This window comes from Acipenser ruthenus, chromosome 19 (assembly GCF_902713425.1).
Source record: "Acipenser ruthenus chromosome 19, fAciRut3.2 maternal haplotype, whole genome shotgun sequence".
NCBI lineage: Eukaryota > Metazoa > Chordata > Actinopteri > Acipenseriformes > Acipenseridae > Acipenser > Acipenser ruthenus.
This window is the reverse complement of record NC_081207.1, coordinates 30,721,878-30,740,831: the sequence shown is the minus strand read 5'-3', so window position 1 is coordinate 30,740,831 and position 18,954 is coordinate 30,721,878. Positions and strand designations below refer to the sequence as shown.

The following is an 18,954-nucleotide window of genomic DNA, read 5'->3' as shown; positions in this document are numbered from 1 at the left end:
CATTAGATTATTTCAATGAGATTACTTCCATTAGATTATTGCAATATAATTACTTCCATTAGATTATTGGAATGCCAAGCCTATAGCAATGTATCCACCCGTTTATTACAGCAAGACCCGCAGCCTCAAGAGTAGCACTATAGTGTGAAAAGCCACACATAATTACACTTTTCTGACCATCTGAGCTGACGAGATGAGAGAGGCAGCAGTACTGGTCTCCAAAGTCAACAACAGTTCAAAAGTCAGGTATGCTTGACAGCCGTTTCACTTGCTGTGATTTTCTTTAGCTTGGATATCTCCATCCCGGGGACATTTGTTCAGATGCTGGTCAGAAGCAAAGAATACATTTAAAATGATATCATTGATATGTTTGTTTACTCTGAAAGCTGAGTGATTTATTGCAGTATTTTACAAGCCCCTGTAAAATAAATGTTGTAAAAGAGCAAGTCTTGTTATAATGGATATGAACACAAATCAAATTGTGTGCTGTAGCACCATAGTGTTATAAAACATGTTCTCAAGGAAGAAGCCACCTGAACTAACAAATCCCAGAACATATGTTCTTATTCTAACACGGGGAATCGTACTGGGCTACGTCCAACATATCTGCAGAGCCAACATATTTTTAATATTCCCCAGATCTGTATTAATAATAACACACTGCTTCAATCATCATTTGAGAGTTATAAAGCATTGGCACGTTGTCAACTGGTTCGGAGAGACATCCAGGAGCACCTACACATAACCCTAATCCACTATCAGATTGCTATTCAGTGGCACGATTGAAATGCTAATTTTCTATACAGCAGATGCTATTCATAGTGTGGATGTCCCCAGAGCGTTTAGCACTGGCTGAATCAACAGCCTGCATGGAGTGTAACAGTACAGTGAGGAAGGGCTTCCAACATGCATGGCCTGCTGAACATTTAAACACATGACCGCAGATCAATATTATTGCCTTACCTTGTTTCCTTGTCGCCACACAAGCACGAGTATCAACAGAGACAAAAAGAGCAAAGCATTTAACAATATGTATGCAGTACCCAATACCAAAGTATTGTGGTACACTGAGATCTCGGGCCGTGCTAACACTTGAACTCGTGTTAATAATTGTCTTTAAGAAATATTTATCAGCAGGTATTAAATACATCCATTCATTAATGTGAATGGTGACAGAGTACGGCAGTAAAAATGTCAGTGCTCCGGAAAATTCACTTCCAATCGGCTTTTAAGACACTCAGTGCGGAAATGAATTGCCATTGATTGGTACTCAGTTGTAAAGGTGAGAGAAGGGCAGCTTTTCTTGTTTTGAAGTCAACACATTAATGAATGGATTTATTTAATACCTGACATTAAATTGTTCTTAAAGGCAATTGTGAGTGTGAGTAGGAGTAGCAGCACAGCCCTTTTGAAAGTCATCATTAAACACTGTGTCTCTGGTTGACCATTTCCTGGGGTTTCTGCTTCCATCTTTACATAGTGTTCCTTCCATTCCTTGACTGCATCAAAAGTTGGTTATTCACCACATGGGCAAAATACCAGTCACTAACCTCACTGTCCACAGATAACCTACTGTACAATTCATCTTTAATTCTGCATCTGGATTCCCTTTATTATGAACAGCAATGAGAAAGACAACATGCTGGTAAAATAAAGCGACATATATACTAATCAATTCGCCCACCATTCTGTCATTGGATTTAAATAAATGCACGATGCATTTAAAAAAAAAAGTCAGATCTTTCAAACTTCATCTAATCAAAACCGCCTTATACAAAAAATAAATTACTCAGCACTTACTGCTTGCTGACAGTTGGTATGATGTTACAATAAAACAGAAGCTAGGAGACAAGTACGAACAGGAGAGAAGACCAAGACTGCCACTGTTGTGTTTGCCCATGTATCTGCAGATGCCTTCAGGGCTCTGCCTTTTAGTTAACCAAACACTTAAGTGTCAATTATAATAAATAATACATAACACATCCAGATATGTGATCTTAATCAAAGAACAGGCCATTGGGCAGGAAGGTTGACTTGGCTCAATCAATCGATGGGAACAATGGCCTGGTCTGGATTGAAAGGGTTGCTATTATTATTTAGAAGAAGAATACTTTATCTTCCTGGACTGTCCTTGATCCTCCTGAAACTGATCCTCTGAAGAGTGGCAGATCTAAATGCCAAATTCAGCTGTTTCAGGTTTACAGGTTTTCTTAGAATGAATCCTGGCTGCTTTTAACCAAAAGATGGAAGGCTGAGCTTCTTGTACAGGTGCCACCATATTAAAGCATCCATTACCCTTAGAGGTGTTATTGTTTACCTTTGATTACAATTGGGATTCTATAATTCATGGTGGGTGAACCTTGTTAGTACGCTATTGCTTTAAAAGAGAATGTCAACAGTAAATAATGATGAACATTGTCTTGAGCTGTTTTGAGCACCAACTGGGAATTTGCCTTGCTTAGTCATCAGAAAGTTTGCAGCATACATCTCCACAGAAGAGTGTATTAATGCACAGAAGACCTCACTATGTCCTCCAGACCTCTTAAAATAAGCATACTGTTGCATTAGACAAGCCTTTATTTAGTTACAAATGTACCGTCCATTTCCACGATGACTCCACTCTCTCCGAGACATTCCCAGACCAGGAATCCTGAAAGAGCCCATCGGATAGTTCAGCCAATGTGCAGACTATGAAACAATCTCCTAAGCATGTTACATTATAAACAATTTGTTAAGCAACTTTGCGGCCTGGTCCTCGCTGTACAAAAAGGCCTTTCATAATTAGCTGAAGTGCAGTTACTGGGGGTGATTATTTACATAAAAAGGCTTTGCTTTCATAGTTAAGTTAGCCTGGAGACATATCCCAGAGATCTGGTGTTCTGCATAGCAATTGTGGTTCTTAGGAGAAAGAGCCCTAACTGCAGGGAGCTCATAAAAAGATAAATGAGGTATTGTTAAATACTCAGGTTTTGCAATATAATATTCCATTTAGATCCCTTGTGCAATGATTTCTGCCTCAGGTTACGAGTACCTCACAAAGGGGTCGTAAAACTCTACAATATATTTATGTTTTATATATAAAAGGCTTTTTATGTGGTTTCCGCCAACCTTCAAAAGGAAAAACAAGAGAATTAATTTCCATGTAATGAAATGGCGAGAGGTGTCGGTGACGCAGGCATTTCATTTGCTTTTCCATCAATTCTGTCTCCTGAAACAGGCTAGTTTAGAAATCTCATTCACGCAAATACTCTGTTCGTATTTAAACATGCCCTAGCCTCAAACACACACACACACACACACACACACACACACACACACACACACACAATTTACAACAGGGTCTTCTCAAAATGTAAAACGGGGGACAAACCCAGCCTGCTTTAAATCAGGGCTGAGCAACCTGACCAAGCCTAAGGGGAGAGAGGATGCCTGGGTTAAAACCAACACAGTGAAAGCAAGGCATGCATGGTGAAGCGAAGGGGAGATGGTAAAGCATGGGGGAAAACAGAGCAAATGTGTAAGCAGACAAAAGGCAAAAAAAACATGAATATTATACCTTTGCGCTGTCTAGAAAGGGTTCAAACAAATCACAGATCGGTGATGTCAGGGGTCACTTTCGATACATAACTGCTGCCAAAAAGAATGACACCGTTTTCTAACTTCCCATGGGCACCGAGCCCTCACACCGCTGGCTGTTTCCATTTTCGCATTCTTTCCACCAAATTGCGACAGCATTATGTTGAGACAGCACGGAAAGACGTAAACCCAGATATTCCAAGCTATGCGCAATCGTGTGCCTCGCAAAAATTAGTGCTTTTGCACAAAAAATGATATTTTCCAACACGGCACAAAACAGTTGCGCGAAGTTGGAAAATAGCAGTTTTTTGCTCAATTCGCAAATGTGTTTGTGACTCGCAAAACCACCTGCGCATTCAATACCAATATAGAAGAAATGCACAAGAGCTACGCGTGAATGCGCAGAATTGAAATACTACACTACAATGGACTGTTAACAATACCCTGCCAAGCAGCTATCATACGTGTACAGTACATACCAATATTCCTCAGACGAGTCTACACTCAAATGTAACCTGCACATGGAATGCAGAATCAAAGCTCATCACACATCGGTAGCATTGACACCCCCGAAGTTGCAAGCTACTAAATGGAGAAATTAAACAATTGACCACAGGATAGTGTAGGCTATCAACATATAACTTAAATAAAAACATATATTGTAGCGACTCCATCATTTTGACACACAAATATGAGTACATGTTACCTATGCTAATTCATTTACATTTTTGGACTTTCTTGTTTTCTGTTACAGTACCATCCGTCTTTATTTCTCAGTATTAACAGTGATACCGCATATCAAACACATACATTACTTGCTTGACAAACGTGTGTGGGGGTAGGGGGGGGGCAATTAATTCAATTTAAATAAAAGGGGCTGAACGGGCAGTGGAATAAGAAAAGAGCACCTTTCAGACATTTACATTAAAAAAGACAACAAAATTTACCAATCAGTAGCCTAGCCTACTATTGTATAAGCAGTGCCTTTTATATTGATATCTATGTGAATACAAGGCAAGGAGGTGTCAAACTGTTGCTTGATCGATCTAGGGTTGATATACTGCTGTATTAGTTTTCTTTCGGTCCGAAGAACGATCATGATTGCAGCTTCCCTGTTTATTTTTTAAGCATGTATTAAAACTAGTGATGCTGCTATCACAATCGTTCTTTTGAATATAATCGTTATATTGATGTGGACGGAACCTTGTATGATCGCTGGGTGTTTTCCATTGCTGTAGTACCTCGGAAAGCGCCTGCATTTCACTTCAGTGATTATGTGAGTGTGCTGGAGTGATGTGCGCGTTAAGGCTTGCTTTTTAAAGGCGTTATTGTGTGCCTCGCAAAACTGGTTTTGTGCTTGGCGCATAGTTTCGAACATGGCAGGATCTCGCAAATTGTCGGCATACTCCAGCCATATTGTGATATGTATACATTATATTTGTGCACAGCGCAAAACGGATCGTGCCACGCAAAAAAAAGTTTCGTGGCACGTTTTGCGAATAGGCGCATAACGGCCATTTGCGACACCCATAACCCTCTACACAGTGGGCAAACCTTTGGAATATCTGAGTCCTAGCATGCGAAATGCAACTCTGGCAATCAAGGGGTATCATTTTTCAGATTTTCCAAATATTTCATAATAATAACAAACAAGTGCTCATCAATGATTTTCAAGACTTTATGAATGGCTTTAACAAGAAAGCAACTGACATTAGAAATCAGATACCTAGCTGCATACCAAATTTAGATGTGTCATCTAACAATAATAATGATACTCTTACCAAACACACTTTACAAACTTCTGTGCATTTGTCTAAAATAGGCTGTTTTAAATATTGTTAACAGTTCGCTTTTATCAGGTACTGTTCCTAACTCATTCGAGACTGCTAACAACTCTGCTCAAGAAAAACTACAGGCCTATTTCCAGTCTCCCATTTCTGTCTTACTACTTAGACAGAGTAGTGGCTGAGCAACTCAGCAGGTTTCTCGGAGTTCATAACATATATGAGAAATTTGAGTCCGGGTTCAGGCCTTCATAGCACTGAGACAGCACTTATTCGAGTGGTTAATGATATGTTGTTATCCTCTGGGCTCATCTTCGGTTCTTATATTACTAGATTTAAGTGCTGCATGCGACACTATTTATCATTCTGTTTTAATTGATCGCATTAAAAATATGGTGGGATTTTCAAGTGGTGTCCTGTCTGTCTCTCAAACAGGCTTCAATTTGTTAATTGAGGAGACTTCTTTTTGTTGTCAAAGGTTACATGTTCATTTTTACTGCTTATTGTTACTTTTTGTAATATTCATTAATGTTTGTATCCTTGTAAAGAGCTTTGCGGAGATCTATCATGAAAGGTAATATATATAAAAATAAAGATTGATTGATTGACTGATTGATTGAACATACGATATGGAAAAGGTTTGAACTGGGGACGTGCGTAATATTCATTTGAATGATTAAAGATTACTTCAATAGGCCATACACACTCTGAACACACACGTGAAATTCGACACAGTAATCGCTGGAATGTGTTCAGTGACTGTAATTCGAATAAAGGCATGACGGGTGACGATTGATTGGAAGCGACTCCTGAAGCTAACACAGTGATGCGTATATTGAGAAGTTCACACCGTGTCCTGGTTTGTAATCTAAAAATGCATGCAACTGGCCAGGACTACATGTTTCCTGGAGAAAGCTGCAGCTTGGAAGTGACATATTCCAGCTTTCAAGAACTGTTTGGAACCGCTGAGATCACACTGCTTTACATGCTCAGATACAAGGCAATCCTATCTGACCTACGCTCAGCAGCACCAGAGCTCGACTGATAATGGTAAAGTTTGTCTTGGCAACTTTGTTTTGGACCAGATAAGGTTTATTTAATATACAGTTATGGTCAAAAGTTTTGCACCACCTAGAATTTTAGGATTGAGACATAATTTTTTAAAAAATGTAGCTCTTTTATTTAATCATGTAATCAAAGGAACTACAAAATGATATCGCAAAAGTCCTAGTTCATGTTAGATTTTGAAATGTCACATTTTAACATTTTTGCCATTTTTTCGTTAAGTATATGGAAAACTACAAAATTGTATGAAATTTAATATATTGACGTAACGTTATTCAGCAGGTTTCATTTGACTGTATGAAGCAAAATGAGTTAATTGTATACGGTGATGCAAAACATTTTGACATAGCTCTATGTATAATTTACTGTCTCCACTGAAAGTCCTGTTCAAATCCTGCGATCGAATTTGCTTTCAAAATCAAATTCACCCAGTTCTGTTGGATTTTTTTATTTGTCAATTTTCTTGGTCAAGTCTGAACACAATACCAGTTTTGTATTGTGTAGCACTACAAAACTGGTACTAGTTTTGTATTGCTACACAATTGCACCACCTGCTGGATATGTAGTGTAGCAGCAGAAAAATATTAAATAATATGCCCCACTATCAGAATTCTTTCAGTTCACTTTTAAGAAAATGCTCTTTTCAATCAGGTTTTAGCAGTTTCACCCACACAAGAATGACAATAGAAAATCATTTTAACAGAATATTCGGCAGTCTCACAGATCTGCTTTTTAGATTAATATCATCATGTTTCAGAAGATAGTAGTTGCTTCCTGAATTTGGTACCGGATTTTATTTATGTTTTCTTAATTATATATATATATAGTGTAGTTTTATTTATTTATTTATTTATTTATTTATTTATTTATTTATTTATTTTCATGCTAAAATGTATTCTACAGGTCATTAAGAGATTTCATTCCGTAGTTGTGGATAAATGTTACCACTGCCCGGAATTAAACTAGATTTGGTCCCTGCGCTGTGCCATAGAGGCTGACACCCAGATAACCAATCGGAGAGAAGCGATAGGTCGTTTCCAGGGTGACGGTGTCGCGCCTGGAAATGGGTGTCGTAGGAATCGGGAACAAAATGGAAAAGCTGCCACTGCTGATTATAATTTATATTAATATATAACATATTGGAGTAAAACAATAATCTTATTTATTTTATATTGAAATGTTTAAATGGCGAAGTTGAAAGGAAAAGCTTCAAACCAATGCGTTGCCGACTGTAGTAGGGTACAGACGAAGACGTCAACAGCTGTTTTTCAAAATAATTAAACTGAATAATTACAATAAATATTTTGCGGTGAGCCAAAAAATAATCTGGTCAAACAGCGCAGCTACGAATACATTGACTCTACCTAGTATGACAACAATCTTACAATATAAAAAGCCAGCACGCTAGCCGCAGAGTTTTAAAAATATATATGATTTAAACAAAAGACAAAAGAACACATCGCAAATTCTGGGAAAAGGAATTCTGTTGAAGGAGGGGATGCGTCTTTAATGAATTTCATGTGGTGTTGTTGGCCGCTATTGTGTGTTGTTGCCAGCAGGGTGAGTCATAGTTAACAGATGTAATAATAATAATAATAATAATAATATATAAGGGCAGCTGGCTCTTTGAGCTAATATATATATATATATATATATATATATATATATATATATATATATATATATATATATATATATATATATGTGTGTGTGTGTGTGTATTTATTTTTCCTCTTTCTTGTTTTCCTAATTTAAATAAAATTGTTACATCCTAGGATGCTGAAACAGTACTCGGATCGTGTACTGTCTGAGAAAGCAGAACTAATGCAGAACTCCGTCTCAGTCAGGGTTGAAGAAGGATAGAGAAGAACGTGAAGCGCAGCCGGCAATCTGTGACTAAACCACGGATAAGAAATCCATTGAACTCCCGGTGAAAGAGCACGCCTAGATGTTTGATTCTGTATTCATTCTGAGATGTCAAGGACTAGGATACCTTTTGTCCCGAACTGCATTACAGTCCTGATTGAAAGGTAGGTAATTTCTGTTATAACTAAATTGCACCCGCTATATATCACGTTTAAGATCACTATTCCGTTTCATATTAATACTGTGACTGGGAATCTTGAGATGGACAGTAAGCAGTGTTGAAAAGCTGAAAGTACGGTACAGGTAAGGACGGAGCAGCATTGTACTAGTTTTGTAATTTATTTTAATTATTTAAATATGTACAGCAAGAATGAATCACTGCAGAGTTAGATGTTGTGCGCACAGCCAAACTCATTGTGCAAAGACTACGATTATATGGCTTTCGCACGTTTACTGGGAAACACGGGAACACGAAAAGTTAGTTTACTTCTGTAATTCTGGCCACAGGCATAGAGATAATTTAATGAATAGGAAGTCCTTTATAGGTCCTTATTACTTTCATCTACCTTTTGTAGTTTTAATTGAACATGGTTTTATATAACTTTTGTGCATGTGTAGCCTCTTTATTCTTAAGCCCCCTAAGGCTGAACAATTTTGAAAAGCCACCTGGTTACAATGGTATGATAATTAAATTGTTTATAATGGCACTCTTAAAGAAGTGTTTGGTCTTACAGTACTGTTTTAACCTGTAAAGCTTGGAAGCTGCCAGTTGAGAGAGAATCTCGCAAGGCATAAGAATTTGTCTACCTTACTGAAAATACATATAAGTGAATGTGTAAGGTTATGTACAGTATATAGGCTTATAAGAAGCACTTTAATGTTTCATTCATTAATTTCTCACTTGCATTTTATTTTCCTAAACTAAAGTGTTATTTTTAGTTAATATGTATTTTCCACTGGTCTCTTACAGATGAATATCTGCGACAAGAACCCAAACCGGACAGCCCCTGAGAAGGAAGCAGGGACGTCCCCCCCGGCTGACCCCCCCCAGTGCTCCAGGACTAACGGCTGGAGCTGGCCCCCGCACCCCTTCCAGCTGCTGGCCTGGCTGCTCTACATCTACTTCGCTGTCATCGGCTTTGGCATCTTCATCCCTCTCCTGCCGACTCATTGGGTGCCTGCAGGATATATTGTATCCTTTCCAGTTCAAACATCATCACTGTCCCAGAGAAAGCTCAGCTTATCTATATTACTTGTACTAATAGGAAATCCCCCTTTATGAATCATATTAGCATGTCCAGGTACATATGTAAAAAATTTTTTTTAGTAAATCTTTATACTAAAGCCACATTGCAATGGAAATGGAGATGTTTAGAGAATTACCTTTAGCAGGAATATTATGAACATGTTTCATGGGAAAAATCATGAACTAGTTCTGTGGTGAAAGATGACACATCTTAAAAATGCATAGCTAGTTATTCCAAACCCACAATTGTAATGGTAACAAGCACAGGGGGCTAGGGTACTTTGGTCGCTAATGACATGTTTAAATTGAAATGAAGACCTGAACTGTGATTTGCATGAAGTGTATCCAGACACAAGTACAGAGGGATCAGCAGAAAAAAACATATGAAGTGATTGAAAGTTGTCCTTTGCACCTTGGCAGGTGGTTTGTGCTAGTTCCCAGTACATCGCCATCTCGGTGTCTTCTGTTGCTCACAAGGATCTTTACAGTATATGCTGAAGTCGTATATTTGGCATACTGTCTTAATGACCTTTCTTGCTGATTTGAGAGCACTGTGGGTGATCTGGCTTGTGGTAGAGAGTTTACTGTTCCTGGCCATCTTGGATGCATTAATGTTGCAGTCTCGCAAAAATTGTCTAATCTTTTTTCTTTTGGAAGTAGACCTTAACCCTCTGCTCAGTGTACTGGCGTCATGTTCGTTTGTCATCTGTTTGTCCATCTGACTGCCGTCACTCTCGACCCTGCCGACAGGAATGTCAGAGTCAAGAACTACAGAGGCCCAGTTCCAGTGTTGGACCGCAGCAAGCATGCACATGTGATTGAGAACTGCCACTGTTACCTCTGTGAGGTGGACGTGTAAGCATTGCAACATTTACATTTGTCTGTTAGAATTCAGTGCAAAGGGTAGGTTTTAGAGGGAGTTTAATCTTGTGTGTCATCTCTTCAATATTAATGATTTCCAGTTGGTTAACAGTAAATTTGGCAGAACAAGTTATAAGGCAAAGAAAACAAGCCCAGGGTGATTCAAAAGTAATCAAATACTTGTATGGTCGACCTGCGCTCTGGAGTTCAGGTTACCTAAAGTTAGATTATGATGTCCCACAGTGTGACAATATAAGCTTTTTCAGATTAATAAAAATAAAAGAAGAAACTGCTGCTGGCTTTTTGCTGCTCTTGTAATAAATAAAGTGAAAAGAGATTAATTGTGCATAACGGACAGTCAGTGAGATTTAGAACTGAGGAACGAATGATTTATTTGAGCTTGAGTTTTCATGACAGACCAGCACAGTTAATGCTTTGATCCCAAGAAGAGTTCCTGTATTTTTTTTTTTCAACAGAGGTTTGAAAACATGGGCTGGCAGATTATTCCATGTGTATGCTATGTATTTTGAGTATTGATATTCCAGCTCTGTGAATGATTTTGTTGTTGGAAAGACTTTGAAACAAACTTTCTATTTATTATTTCCTCAAGCACTACATACTGTACCAAAACAGGCCAGAGGAAAGTCAGATAAAGAAATGAACTTCTAGCCTTCCCAATCTCATTATGCTAGTTCTCTGTCTCAAGCCTTTTAACAAGCTGGGTGTTGCTTGATGTATCCTAATTAAATGCTAATTTATTGACAGGAGCCCCAAGTCAAAGCACTGCAGTGCATGTAACAAGTGTGTTGCCAATTTCGATCATCACTGTAAATGGCTGAACAATTGTGTGGGCAGCAGGAATTACTGGTAAGACTCTGATTGTGTCAAACAGTGATGTCATTCTGTACATAAGTTAGACAATACAGAAAAGTAAAGCATATTCTCTTCATAAACAGTGCAGAGTGATATAAATAATTATCCACGAGACAAGCATTTAAGCTTTCCATACCCAATGGGTCGTCCCTCCATCAGTTAAAAGTGGATTTCATAAGAAACTATATCGCTAAAACAGATTGTTATAATTTACAGCGCAGGTCACAGTTCATTTAATGTTTAACAAGTTCTCAAAATGTTGTGTGCACTTAATGGAGCATTTTATTTATTCAGTATGGATGTACTAAAATCTAATTATCTCAGTTTACATGCAGGAATTTGAATGCTTTTTTATTGAATATTGTTGGATTTATATTAAATTTAGCTGCCACTTCCAACAAAGTGGTTTGGAAATACTTGGATCTCAAAGGTTACTGCAAACAGAAGTAACAACAACAACAACAACAAAAAAAAAAACTGTCTGGCGAAAACCAAAACCGACACACAGGTCTTCCAAGTTTGCATTGTGCCAAAGAATTGGTCAATCTCCTCGGAGAGTGATACATACCAGTACTGTTTTCTTGCTTCCCATAAAGCATCTTGAAATCATTCATTTCAGTGCTTATCTTATTGTCATGCAACTCTAAAGAATATAAAATAAAGTGCTCTCCTTGTTTTCTGAACATGCCATGCTTTATTTTTAGGCTTTTCCTGAACAGTGTGATTTCAGCCCTTATTGGAATACTTCTTGTGGTCATCATCGCCTTGTATGTGTTTGTTGAGTTCTTCGCAGATCCGGCAATGCTGCGCTCCAACAAATACTTTCAAGGTAGGTGGCAGCAATTGATATCATGTGTATTGCAAAGTGCACAGTCCTGTTGTTTCTCCAGGCAGACATCGCAGTAGTCTGATCATCAAATGAGACATGAAAGCAGTGTTGGATGTTAGAAATGCTTGTCCCCACGTGTATTGAGGCCTGACTGTCTTCACCAATGGGATACATACATATTTCTATAGATGGATGTAGGCTGAGATTATCAAGACCCTCCGTATGCGTGTGCACTGTTTGTTTTTTAATTCTATTTATTTGTTTGTTTTTGTTTTTAACACACTCCATACTTTTCACCAGCAGTCAGAAATGATTCTGGCATCTGGTTCGTGTTCCTGCCGGTGGCTCCAGTGTCGACGACAGGGCCCGCGATCCCTGCTCTGGCTGCCATCACTATCGCTCTGGGGCTTCTCTCCACCATCCTGCTGGGCCATCTGCTCATCTTCCACATCTATCTCAGTAAGTGTTTGAAACAGAGTCTGATTCAACACGCAGCCTCGTTTTACTATCCCATAACACTTCATGATGGGGTTCGCCCATTTCAAATTGCACCCGATCACTGAAGAACCCATTCATTTGTGATCACAGTATACTTCCAGCCTTCTAATTTATACCAAGTGCCACTCACTGTAAAGTGTTCCCTTTGATTCTGTGATTAGTGTTGTATGTTGGAATAATAAAGAACAGGATCACATAGCCCGTCCTTTGAACTGGGTTTTTTAATGCTCAGATTCATGTTCTGTTAGAAGTTTATTTTATTTATGTGGCCGTGATACACAAACTTGTCATTTCTGCTTCCACGTTTTAGCTACTTTTGCTTGTTGTTTGTCTATAATTATAATCCTGGAAAAAGTGTTAAAACCAATATATTGGCTATTTTATATTTTACTTCTTTAGGATTACTCTGTTTTTTTTTCTCCTGAATATATTGTTTGACCACATGGTGGAGAGCTGGAAGCATTCAAAATGCAAAGGCATCTTAGCTACAATCTGGTTGACTTCCACACAGTGGCAGTGTAGAAACAGTTTTAATAGTGCCTGTTAAAAATACTGCCTGTTATTACACTACCTTTCTGTTATACATGTCAGTGTAAATCTAAATTTAATAAGATATGAATCGTGTTAATGAATTGGAAGGCACTGTCAAGTAAAAAGGCCTGATGATTAAATGGACATAGAGAAACTGCTCCTTCACTCTCATCGAAGAGACAGTGGTCCCCTGAGGCTTGATCACGAGGCAGTATGGGGAGAGGGATTTCAGAAAGATGCTGAGCCAGCAGTTGTGTTTTGCATGTTAACTTTTATAAGGCTGAATGCCTGCAGTACATTCCTGACATGTTCCTGTGGTCCTAATAGCTATCGGAGTAGACGAGATTCAACATCCCCACCCAGTACAGCTATAGGCTGACCCCTCAGACTGGCAAACAGTTTAATTCTCAAGATGAATCAGCAATGTGCTGTTTGTCCGTCAACACTGCAGTAAAATACGCCCAGCCTTGCTTACTGTAGCAGCAGATGGCTAATTTTGTCAATACACATGCAATACACACTCTCTAAGAAGTCTACATTAGATGGAAGTGGAGTTCAGCATTTGTAATTGCCACCTAATGTACCCGTCCTTGAAAAACCTGTTCTAGTCCTGTAAGTGCTAATAACAAACAAGCAACGGAATGGAAAATGGGAGAACTTCGTATTGAAAATGACACATTGGTTCTACCTTAGTTTGCTTATTATAAAGCAGAAACTGGCAGTGGTTAGGTTATGAATGGATTCGACAGTTGTTTTATGGGGCAGGGATCCAACAATAACCTGTCTTAACATACATCATGGGGGGATTTTTAAATCTGGACAGGTGTTGGGCACCTAAACCTGGAGAAATGCAACGATTTGGCCGGCTGTGTGAAAGACAATCAAACCTTATAATTAAACTGCTACCAGGAATGATTATGGTCATAAATTATAAACCATTATAAACAGAATGATTTCTATTTCTAGCTTCAGTTCACATCCCTGAATAAACCTTAATGAAGGAGCAGTGCCAAACTACAGGGGGACACAGCCCTGTCCCTGTAACCCAGTCTTTTTGAGACATTTCTGCAAGATTTACCATAAGCATAGCGTGCTCTTAAAACCAGAAAACTGGGTTTAACAAACGCAGGACTTGAGCTTAACACTTGCATGTACAAGGTGAAAAGTGCATTTTTAATTCCCATCAGTATTTTGGATACTGAGAACTGATATTTATCATCAAGATCATTTCTAGTTTAAAACATGACAATTGTGGTGCTGAGAGGCAAACTCTGGATCTCTAGTGCACATCATGTTTACTACACTGAGTCGTACAATTAATGCCAATAATAATAATAATAATAATGTGCATATATTTTCTTTTTTTTTAGTGTGGAACAGATTAAGTACATATGCATATATCATGCGTCAGCGCCATCGCCATGAGGCCCCGAGCACTCGCATGCAGAACGAGGGGAAGGAGGCTCTACCTCCAAAAATGAATCCAATAAAGGTATGAGAGAACCTATGAGTCGAAATTGCAAAGTTTAGTTTCACCCACGGTTTTATAAAAGGAAAAGCAAACTGCATTTAAGTAATCATTAATTCCCTATCAATTGACTGACTACGTTCTGCATTTCAAATGACTTTTGGTGAGTTACAACCTAATGTCAGTGTGTATGTGATGCACAAGCTCCCTAAATTCACTTCAGGGCTTATTATAAACGTGATCTTTTGAGTACCAGAGGATATGGCTTTTCCTGTCCACCTGCTTGCTTCAAGCCATCCTAGCAAACAAAGAGGGGAAATCAAATGCCAATAGCAATGATTTAGTTCTGCAATACATATCTTTGCTTTTCTTAAGTACTGTATTCGTTTGGATTTAAGACTCCCTTGAATTTGAGACGCAGCCCACATTTCCCACTGTCAATTTGATGAAACAATAGAACATAAAATAAATCTGCATTTACAAAGATACAACGTCAATTACTCACATGGAGTCAGTTTGTGGCCGTCTGCTGTCGCACAAAGCATTACAGTTATGTGCTACTTCTCATTTCCACTCGTGATTACTCACATCTGTTTTTCTCCCAATTTGTGAACTGTGGTATTGCTTGGCATGTCGAAAAATACAGGGTTCTGATCAGCATTTCCGATCTGTCCAAACTTGTACTGTTTGTTAGAAGGAGCCTAATGACAAAACGCTGAAATTGTAAAAGCTTCTATTCGAATTCCTCAGGATGAAAATGGCTGCCTGTATATCATGGATGATTTAAGATCGGGCAATAACATTTTTGTTCGTGTTTTCACGGCAGTAAGCCACGTTGCAGTTTGTGTTCTTGGGTAGTCACGTCTTTTGTTGACGATTTTTTAATACACGCATCACTATACTCGAATTTAAGGCGCAGGCCATTTTTGAGAAGAAAAAATTGTTTAAAAACTGCGTCTTAAATTCAAAGGAATACGGTAAGTAATAAATTGGATCGAGTAGGGAGATACTGAAATTGAAGAAGGGAACTATGAAAAAGACCTAGGAGTTTATGTTGACTCAGAAATGTCTTCATCTAGACAATGTGAGGAAGCTATAAAAAAGGCCAACAAGATGCTCGGCTATATTGTGAAGAGTGTTGAATTTAAATCAAGGGAAGTAATGTTGAAATTTTACAATGTATGAGTAAGACCTCACCTAGAATATTGTGTTCAGTTCTGGTCACCTTGTTACAAAAAGGATATTGCTGCTCTAGAACGAGTGCAAAGAAGAGCAACCAGAATTATCCGTGTTTAAAAGGCATGTTGTATGCAGACAGGCTAAAAGAATTTAATCTATTTAGTCTTGAACAAAGAAGACTATGCGGCGATCTGATTCAAACATTCAAAATCCTAAAAGGTATAGACAATGTCGACCCAGGGGACTTTTTTGACCTGAAAAAAGAAACAAGGACCAGGGGTCACAAATGGAAATTAGATAAAGGGACATTCAGAACAGAAAATAGGAGGCACTTTTTTACACAGAGAATTGTGAGGGTCTGGAACCAACTCCCCAGTAATGTTGTTGAAGCTGACACCCTGGGATCCTTCAAGAAGCTGCTTGATGAGATTCTGGGATCAATAAGCTACTTAACAACCAAACGAGCAAGATGGGCTGAATGGCCTCCTCTCGTTTGTAAACTTTCTTATGTTCTTATGTTCTTCTTCTTCTTATGTTCTTATGCAAGTAGCAGTCTAGACATTTGTTAAGCATGATTTAGGTGTGGTTTCAACATTATATAATTGTATATAAAAGTAGGTCCCTCTGTCTTTATCTTTATTTTACAGGGTTCTTTTTCAGCTGTAGTTTAAGGTGTTTTTAGAAGAAAAGATAGAAACATAATTCTACATTTCCATACAGTATCTGGTCTTAGGTCAATAACTTCTAAATAGCGGTTTATTGGAGGTGCAAGGAAACCAAGGATGAAGTAATGCAATATGAGTGGGTCTGTTCCATATTCATATCTTTAAATAATAAATAAGGGTTCATTCTATGAAGCTTCCCTCTGTGACTCACTGTAGTGTGTGTGTATCGCTGTTTATTTGGATTACATCACATGTATTTGGCTTGGCTGGCTCCCCATCTGGAAGTGTCAGCCCTTGCTACAAGCGAAGCTCTTTCATAGCTCAAGGTGCTTTTTCAGTGGGTGTGTGTTGTGCTAATTTACTTTTCACCAGTGTATCTGCTGTGTAATCCAAGGTAGTGTTTACGTCACTGGAAGCCATGCTTGAGTAGCACAGGGGCACTGCTAGCAACAGATTGGTAGGCTTTGTCAGCAGCTCGTGGCAAAACGTGGAAAGTCCACACTTTCAGTACATGTGAACAGTACGCCTTCTAAATAAAAACCTGCTTTTGACACATGCTGTTACTGACACCTGGGCAAGATTGATGCAGGCATCCATTTCATCATAATATAAATCCAGACATTAACACACTAGTATGGAAATAGGAGATCTGTTGGCAGAAGTCCATCTCTGAGTATTGTTGTAACCTAATACTGTATACAGTATTTGTAGTGGATGAGATTCATAGCTTCTCATGATTTATTTTATTTTAATGACAACATTAGCCAAAATGTTTCTTTACTGCACTTGACATGAATTTCTTATAGTTTTTTGATTGAGTGTGTTGATGATATGGATTAATTTAACATGAGGCTGCCACCTGTATTGCATTTTAAAGCTTGTGGTAAGAACTGTAGGAAAAGGTTTTTTTTTGTTTTTTTTTTTTTAACTGTATTTTGTTTCTTTGCTAGGATGTTGGTTACTCAAGGACTCTGGGGTACACCAATCCTGAGATCCAAGTGGAAGATCCTGCTGTAATAGTAGCATCAGGAAAAGAGTAAGTTACCAAATAAAGACGTCTTTTAACATCAAAGCCAGAAACTGCACTGTCTATAGGCTGTGTTGACAGTCAAAACCCTGTGATCAAGGCGTTTACTACAGCAGCAATTCACACATTGCAGCTGCTTTATTTCCATTTTGTAAGTCACTCTAATGAATATCTTTTACAGTGGCACTTAGAACTTTTGATGAGGCAGTATTTGTAGTTCTACTGTTTTTTCCGTGATCACAGAATTAGGCATTGGGAATGGAATTGGGCATTTTGAGAATGGATTTTTTTGTTTTGCCTACACGCAGCCAAATTGAGTTAATTCATCATGTGACTCGCGTGTCTCTGCTGAAACTCAACATTCGATGGATCTTGTACGAGTCAATACCATAAGATCATATTGCCAGTCATAAACACGTAGAGAACAAGAAAGCAAAAAAGACGGCAACAAATGCAAAGCACTGCATTCCTCTCTACGCTGAAAAACCTAGACCTAAGGTACTGCGCTCAATGCAGGGCTTTCCCGAAGTAATAAGTAAGCTAAGTTAATTGTGTATTTAATTATTGTTTAGTTCATTTCTTTGCACTCTACCTGCATTTAATAAAGCTATAATTATCTATGTTAAACCATGACTGTTTCTTAATTGAATGATATAAAGTCATTATTTAGCAAATAAGGCAGAATTAGCAAAGAATTAGGAGGATTAATTATGCGTTTACATTAAAAGGGGCGCTATTTAAATTACAATCGGGTAACTGAACCTGTGTAGAGCAACGAGTCGGTCAATACGCCTTTTTTTATCAAAGTGTTTCATATTTTATCATGGTTATTGTAATGCCAGTAGAACACTATTTGTGAAGTACTGTGAATAGAATTACTCTCACATGACATTGCTGGACTGTTACTCAACTGTTTAATATGTTTTATATTGTTATTGTAATGCCAGCAATAAGCTAAACAGGTCTTTTCAAAACACCTTCATTTGTAGACTGAACTAGTGTCAGTGGAAGACTAAATATGTTTCTCTCACAACAGTGCTGGACATTTGTTTTCTTAACTGTTGTAATATAATTACATTTTCCTGCTTATTTTAATGCCAGCAATGAGCCAAGTCATGTCTATAAACATTATGACAGGTGTGAAGTGTCTTCAGCTGCTTTACTTACTATTACAGCAACAAGAGTCTGAAAAAATCTTGGCTTTAATTAAAAAAAAAAAAAAAAAAAAAGAATTGTGGTAATATTTATTTATTTATTTATTTATTTATTTATTTTAACTAGCAGTATGATATATGTTCAAATACCATGTTTACTTATCAATAAATTGATAACAAGTGGGGGAAAAACAGAATTGGTCATTTTTGAAAAACAGAATTTGCGATTCCCCAGAATGGAAAATCAGTAGACGTATAATTGCTCCATTGTTATGCATTACATCTAGTATAGTTCATTGCATTGTTTTCATGCAGACAAAATGTTTGCAAAC

At 38.0% G+C, this 18,954-nt stretch overlaps 1 protein-coding gene across 5 annotated transcripts in view; it reads left to right on the top strand.

Annotated features, from left to right (window-relative positions):
* The first annotated feature begins 6,060 nt into the window (after window positions 1-6,060).
* LOC117424703 (palmitoyltransferase ZDHHC1-like) overlaps window positions 6,061-18,954 on the top strand; it is a 28,286-nt gene continuing 15,392 nt past the window's right edge. For 2 of the 5 annotated variants that reach the window (XM_058992848.1, XM_058992847.1), the window contains exons 1-9: window positions 7,407-7,985; window positions 8,201-8,455; window positions 9,262-9,483; window positions 10,217-10,392; window positions 11,164-11,265; window positions 11,976-12,100; window positions 12,401-12,559; window positions 14,500-14,621; window positions 17,392-17,477. In XM_058992848.1, the coding sequence (XP_058848831.1) occupies window positions 9,262-9,483; window positions 10,217-10,392; window positions 11,164-11,265; window positions 11,976-12,100; window positions 12,401-12,559; window positions 14,500-14,621; window positions 17,392-17,477 (992 nt within the window). In that variant the 5' untranslated portion in view covers window positions 7,407-7,985; window positions 8,201-8,455. Of the gene's footprint in view, window positions 6,411-7,406; window positions 7,986-8,200; window positions 8,456-9,261; window positions 9,484-10,216; window positions 10,393-11,163; window positions 11,266-11,975; window positions 12,101-12,400; window positions 12,560-14,499; window positions 14,622-17,391; window positions 17,478-18,954 lie in introns of those variants that run through there. The other 3 variants (XM_058992850.1, XM_058992851.1, XM_058992852.1) reach the window with 3 other exon arrangements.